Source organism: Panicum virgatum, chromosome 9N, assembly GCF_016808335.1.
Source record: "Panicum virgatum strain AP13 chromosome 9N, P.virgatum_v5, whole genome shotgun sequence".
In the NCBI taxonomy this organism is placed as follows: domain Eukaryota; kingdom Viridiplantae; phylum Streptophyta; class Magnoliopsida; order Poales; family Poaceae; genus Panicum; species Panicum virgatum.
Window position 1 is genome coordinate 19,084,549 of NC_053153.1, and position 7,054 is coordinate 19,091,602.

Below are 7,054 nucleotides of genomic sequence, written 5' to 3' on the forward strand. Positions count from 1 at the left end.
CTGGGAGATAAGAAACATATTACTACTAGTGAATGGTAGTGAATGGTAGTAGTTAAGATCGAGGAGATAGGCAGTCGTGATATAATTAGGGTTGTGCTCTTGCCACACGGTCATATCATGACAAAGAAAGATGTAGACAAAAGAAGGCACCACTGCACTAGCAGCAGAGAACCACTCTTGATTACTGAAGCAAGTAGCATGTGATGAAAAAGATTTAAATTTATAAATAATAATTAGATAAAAATACAAGATATATTTAGAATATCAATACTAAGCATGTGATGAAAAAGATTTAATTTATAAATAATAATTAGATAAAAATATAAGATATATTTAGAATATCAATACTAGCCGCACAAATACGCGGATGATCTCACTAGTTATCTTTATTTAATACCCATAATTATCCAGACAACGAGCAACTAAAAATCTGAAACGTACGGCGCGCCCTTCGCCGCCTGGCTGCCTGCCACACACGAGGCTGCTACGGCCTCGGAACTACCAACGGCGTGGTGCCATTGGTGGCCACCATACTTTTTTAGAAAGAATGAAGAAGAATAAGAAAATGAGTATTTATTCCTGGTCAAAGCGTCGTGCTCAATCATCAGTGGAATCTAACACCTACGGCCACTTTCCTCCCCTGCTAATCATGCTGTCAGCGAGACATGCTTTGAGACAACAAGAAAAAAACGTAACGTCCCAAGCAGAAGGGGAGGAGGAAACCAAAACAAAAACCAAAGAAAGATGGTGTCCCGGAGCGAAGCAATCGAGCCCAAGTTCCCAACCCAAGGGCAAGGCCTCAGGGAAAACGAGCGGCAGGTAGGGAGGCGCCGCCACGTCACAGGTGACGCGCGAGAGCCGTGCCGCCGCCGGGAGGGTCCGGCCGGCGTCATCACTGACCGCACCGCCGCCGCTGGCTGCAGCTCTACACCTAGCCGTCGAAGCCTCTGTCGTCGTCCGATTACGTTTCAGACCGATTCGCACAGATCGTTTGCAAGACGACGAGAATCTTTTTTTTTTCTTTCTTTTCTTTCTCCCCTATCTCACTATCTGCTGCGCGCACGTGCCGGCTGCGTGGTGTGAGCGACCGGCCGGCCGGCGAGCATTGACGCGCGCAGTACCCGATCCTACGCACCACACGTACGTGCGCCGACGAGCCGTGCGTTTCGCAACGGCCTGCTGCTGCTGCCTGGCTAGCTAGCGATCGAGCACGCGAGCTGCCAGTGGCCAGTGCTTAGCCATTAGCGAGTACCGAGCGGGACAGCGACCAGAGCTCGCCTTCAATTCGTGTGCAGACGCAGCAACGGCAGCGCGAGGTAGGTAGCTACCGCAACGCAAACCAAACTCCCACCACGCGCGCCAAAGGAGAGGAACCCCACCTTGAGTTCGCTTGGTCCACCCAACCTGATTGTCCTCGTCGCTCTCCTCCGATCCGGCGCCCGGCCGGCCCGCGAGCGATCCTGCTTGCTTGCTTATATAGCAGCTAGCCCACACGAGCACGCACAACCCCCCATCACTCCCCCAGCGCGCGCGGCTAAGGTCGTTAGTTGCCGTCGGGGCCCGGGCGACGAGCTAGGCAAGAACGAAGCATCGTCTTCTATTTCTTGATCGGCGATCGACGAGACGTGATGATGGGCGGCGGCGGCGGGGAGAGCAAGCTGGAGAGCCCGCTGCTGGGCGCGCGGGGCCCGGCGACGGCGAGCCAAGGCGGCGGCGGCGGCGGCCACGGGGAGGCGGCGAGCGGCCAGCTGGAGGGCATCCTCGGGGACGCGTCGCTGCCGTGGCGGCGGCGGATGGCCGCGGCGACGCTGGTGGAGATGCGCCTGCTGGTGCGCCTGGCGGCGCCCGCCGTGCTCGTCTACATGATCAACTACCTCATGTCCATGTCCACGCAGATCTTCTCGGGCCACCTCGGCACGCTCGAGCTCGCCGCCGCCTCGCTCGGCAACACCGGCATCCAGATCTTCGCCTACGGCCTCATGGTACGTCCTCCTCTACTTACCAGAAGCTCCTTGCTCTCCTCGACCCGTGCGTGATGCACTCTTGGCATCTCCAAACTTTTTTCCGCCGGAGATCGATGTGGCGTGATGTGCCAAAAAGATGGTTTTACCGAAAGGGAAAGGGAATCACTGAATTGGCAGAGAGACAATGGAACACAAAATTACCACCGCATCTATTAGACTAATTGTTAGGATTAATATATGTTCTAACTAATTCCCCCATGCATGCATACTCTATATAGTACTAGTACCTAATTGTGCATTGAAATCTCTAAAGCAGATGCTTTGGTGAAGCCATGGAGAATGAGATTGCAAATACTTTTCTACCTACCTCTACCTTCCCGGCTCGCTCACTGCTGGTCCATTTTTATGATTGTTCCACCCCCACAAAGTCGTGTAGCTTTTGACTTTATGTTTAATTTGATCCTTGAATCTGAACTAACGATTTGAAGTTAAAGGCAAGATCTGTTTTAACAAAAAAAAAGAAGTTAGAGGCAAGAGGTATCTGACACCTCTTAAGCTGCTCACACTCTGACAGATGCACGCTTGTAAAATGAAGGGTGGGCACACATTGGCTAGCTAGCTGCTACTGCTAGTACTACACAAAGGCAACTGCTAGACAAATTGATTGTTCGATTCGGTCCCTGGGTCGGTCCAGTCGTCTATAGTAGTACACCATCTTTTCCTTGCTCGTTGTTTTAGTCCACGAGCACATGATAGATCCTGAAGAGAACACGCGGCCTTCGTCCTGTAGCCGGAAACAGCATCGGGTGCGTGCGGTGCGGTGCAGGGCATCTATCCAGCATCCATCATAGATCACTCACTCGCTGGCTCTAGATAGATAGCCAAGTGATCGCCCACATATTCCAAACGGGGGGGAGCCGCGCCGCACGTCCGCCGCAACAGATGGCCTCTGCCTCCCCCCTCCGGCTCTGCTTGCTTGCTGCGCGTCGCTCTCGCAGCCTCGTCTGCTGCCTGCTGGTCGATCGACGCTTCGGATACGGAAACGCCACCGCCGATCCAGGCCCCTCAACATCGTTGTTAGCTAGCGCACCGTGATCGACGATCAAGAAGAGGAACTGACCGGCGATCGACGGCGGCGGCCCGCCATGGCCGCCGGCGCCGCTCGCGTGCTTCCGTGTTTGCGCGCATGCATGCAGCTCGGGATGGGGAGCGCGGTGGAGACGCTGTGCGGGCAGGCGTACGGCGCGCACAAGTACGACATGCTGGGCGTCTACCTGCAGCGCTCCACGGTGCTGCTCATGGCCACGGGGGTGCCGCTCGCCGTCCTCTACGCCTTCTCCCGCCCCATCCTCGTCCTCCTCGGCGAGTCCCCGGAGATCGCGTCCGCCGCCGCCGTCTTCGTCTACGGCCTCGTCCCGCAGATCTTCGCCTACGCCGCCAACTTCCCCATCCAGAAGTTCATGCAGGCGCAGAGCATCATGGCGCCCAGCGCCTACATCTCCGCCGCCACGCTCGCCGCCCACCTCGTCCTCAGCTACCTCGTCGTCTACCAGCTCGGGCTCGGCCTCCTCGGGGCCTCGCTCACGCTCAGCTTCAGCTGGTGGGTCATCGTCGCCGCGCAGTTCGTCTACATCGCCACCAGCCGCCGCTGCCGCCTCACCTGGACCGGCTTCTCCTGGCAGGCCTTCTCCGGCCTCCCCATCTTCTTCAAGCTCTCCATCGCGTCCGCCGTCATGCTCTGCCTCGAGACCTGGTACTTCCAGATACTCGTGCTCATCGCCGGCCTTCTCAAGGACCCCGAGCTTGCATTGTCGTCACTCTCTGTCTGGTAAAATTCCTGTCTCTCTTTTTATTATCATCATGTGATTGATCTGAGTGTTGCAGTTGCAGTTGTGCAGAACACTGATCTGACATGATTTTGCATCTTGTAGCATGACGATTTCAGGGTGGGTTTTCATGATCTCGGTTGGGTTCAATGCAGCTGCCAGGTAAAGTAAAGCTTACGATTTCCATTCCGAAGCAACCAACCAAACTGAACTCGTCCAGATGATCAATGCGAATGGTAAAAATACAAAAAAAAATCGTTTTTGCAATTTCAGTGTCCGGGTGAGCAACGAGCTTGGCGCCGGCAACCCCAAGTCGGCGGCGTTCTCCGTCGTGGTGGTGACGGTGCTGTCCTTCATCCTGTCGGTGCTCATCTCGGTGGTCATCCTCCTCTGCCGGGACTACATCAGCTACATCTTCACCGAGGGCGAGGACGTGTCGCAGGCCGTGTCCCAGCTGACGCCGCTGCTGGCGTTCACCCTCATCCTCAACGGCATCCAGCCCGTCCTCTCAGGTCAGTACTTGTAGTCCCAGCAGAGCAGAGAACTGATGAAGCAGCAGCCTTCACTCTACAGCACACACTGACAAGAAAAAAAATGTCTGAATGACAGGGGTGGCTGTGGGGTGCGGATGGCAAGCCTTCGTCGCCTACGTCAATGTCGGCTGCTACTACATCGTCGGCATCCCCCTCGGGTGCCTCCTCGGGTTCTACTTCGACCTCGGAGCGGCGGTAACAATCATCATCCCTGCCGGACACTGTCAATTCTTGATCACTGCATGCATCCCTAATCTGTGTATGATGCGTGCCTCTGATGGTGATGGCTGTTCAAAACAATGTAGGGTATTTGGAGCGGCATGATCGGGGGCACACTGATGCAGACCTTGATCCTGGTGTGGGTGACATTCAGGACCAACTGGGAGAAAGAGGTATGTTGATTTATTACCTAGTAGTATGTACTAATTAACTGTGCTCTTTTTTTTTAAAAAAAAGAAAGACATGTTTGCATTTTGTGCAGACATGACAGTGAAATTTAGCTTCAGTAATTTTCAATGGGAGAAGAGAGGGATTATTAATTTAAACGCATGCCATTTGTCCTTTGATTGCAGGTGGAAGAAGCGCAGAAAAGACTGAACAAATGGGAAGACAAATCTGCTCCTCAGTTGTTGGAGTAAGCTAGAGTGGAATAAATCTTCCTCATCGATCTACTGCCAACCGAAGAATGGGACATGGATGCGGTCCTCTACGTACTACTGGACCAACGGTTGAACGAAGCCGGGAAAGAACTGTAAGGTTGCGCCATTCATCTGCTCAGCGAAGAAGGAATTTTGATGCGAGCTCCAGGCGTCGAGGACCTCGTGGCCAGCGATTCTGCTGCGTCGAATGTTCAATGGAAGTACCTGTTCCTCTTAAGAAAGTCAGTGTTAAGTACCAGAGAATTCTGTAGCGCTCATTTCGCTTTATTTGTGTTCCCATCTGTTGTTTAGCGATGTGATTGTGTATGAACCAGTATTAGTTTTCTTGTCGAGCTTTCCTCAGACAAACTTGTTGAGAAATGGTTATATGCGATTGCTTGGCCACCTGCTCAACTCAGCTCAGCTTGATGTCGACCACTCAGAAAATGTGGCTGCGCTGCATCACTACTGCATAAGTCAAAAGTTTTGTTTTGGAGTTTTAAATACAAAACTATGAGAATGTACTCGTGAAGGAAAAACAAAAGAGATCGATCGATCTGATCCTAAGGGTGCTAGGTATACAGTAGGTAGGTTAGGGAGGGCTTTCCGGCAACTTGAAACCCAATATAGTTTTGTTATCTACTTTAATGGAATAATTAGGTGTATAGCCCATGCATTTGCGCGACTAGTATTGAAAATTCAAAAAATTGCATGTCATTGTATCCTTACTTAAAAATTATACTATTTTTACTATACATCACCATGTTCATTATCATAAATCATATTTTATTGTTGGTTAAAACAATTCAAATATGATCTACCTATAATAACAATTTAATTTGTTGAGCTTTAATAATATTATGCATATAATTATTTTTATTTTTGTTTTATTTTGATTGATTGTTGTTAGTTTTAGTTTTTATTAATAGTATATGTTTGTAACTGATACGTAGCTAAATGATATTTTATATTTAATTTTTCATAATGACATTGGTGGGTGATTTTTAATTAGGCACAGGGGTATTTTAGGCTAATTTTGTCATAATGGCAGCCGTGGTAATTTTTATTTTTCTATTTTTCTCCGATTAACGTGATAATTTCTAGGCCTTGAGAGCGAATGTGGAGGCTCCATTTGTTGACCAAATAATAAGATAATAGCTAGATACTTATCATCTCATCAGGTAAAACGACGGGAAATACATATTTATCGCAAGCTGCGGAAAAGATTGATGATGTTGCTTGTCGTCCATTCTTCTCCTACCTTTTCACTTTCACAGTCAGAATCTTGTCCCAATTCTTTGTCCTACTTGACTTGGATTAGTATCAATTATTGTTCTCCTTTTTATGTTAGATTAGATCGCTTCTTCATTTCTGGGGCCCGGGTTAGATCCTGTGTCACTTCCGTTTAGTGACTGATATGATTCATTCATAATGATGAGTCCATGTTGCGCGACTGTGACAGATGAATTCGCAGATAAAGCGAACCTCAGAGTAGGTAAGAATAAAATTGGATCTATCTCCCACAAGGCCTGACATTATTTTGCGCTTCCCGCATTTTTGATGAGTTTACGTACATGCTATTTTGGACATATGACACTTAGTGTTGGAATTTATGGGCTTGCCCACTTTATTCAATAATTCAATGAAAAATAGTTAAAACCTACTACTAAGAGCAAGTATAGTGACGCAAAGTCAGCTGGTCACCCCCGAATCCAATGTGAAGGAGCGAAAAAACAAGAAAGAGAATGAAATGGGTGAGTCGCGAGTCGCTGGCTTAAAGTGGGCGGATGCGCGCCCGTGCAGCTCCATTCGCTGCGCTGCTGCTGCTGCTGCACTCGCTGCTCGCCACATGCACTGCGCGGCTACGCCGCTCGCTGCCGCTCCCGCTCCCGCTTCCACATTAATGCTCTCCACACTGGCCTTTATTTCCGCCGGCTGCTGGCGACGTTATTGTAAAATCAGAGGCGCTGTGGATGAAATCACCGAGCCCTAACTTGGGTCTACGATGAGCTGCGTACAAGGATAACAACCTGATAGTACCGGCCATAGAGTTTGTTACAACAAGAAGATCTTAGCTACAACAGAACATATCT

The 7,054-nt window shown here is 50.1% G+C and overlaps 1 protein-coding gene across 1 annotated transcript; it reads left to right on the forward strand.

Annotated features, from left to right (window-relative positions):
* Positions 1 to 1,628: 1,628 nt before the first annotated feature.
* LOC120688569 (protein DETOXIFICATION 40-like) lies at positions 1,629 to 5,375 on the forward strand. The gene is made up of 7 exons (XM_039970926.1): positions 1,629 to 1,982; positions 3,161 to 3,792; positions 3,896 to 3,952; positions 4,064 to 4,302; positions 4,400 to 4,518; positions 4,629 to 4,715; positions 4,896 to 5,375. The coding sequence occupies exons 1-7, from the start codon at positions 1,629 to 1,631 to the stop codon at positions 4,959 to 4,961; spliced, it is 1,554 nt and encodes a 517-aa protein (XP_039826860.1). The 3' UTR covers positions 4,962 to 5,375.
* Positions 5,376 to 7,054: the final 1,679 nt, after the last annotated feature.

Bases quoted from the DNA above. Each gene is read 5' to 3' on its own strand.
- LOC120688569 (XM_039970926.1), top strand. From the start codon at position 1,629: ATGATGGGCGGCGGCGGCGGGGAGAGCAAGCTGGAGAGCCCGCTGCTG. The intron at 1,983-3,160 runs GTACGTCCTCCT...GCATGCATGCAG, and splicing joins TCTTCGCCTACGGCCTCATG to CTCGGGATGGGGAGCGCGGT. The intron at 4,519-4,628 runs GTAACAATCATC...AAAACAATGTAG, and splicing joins ACTTCGACCTCGGAGCGGCG to GGTATTTGGAGCGGCATGAT.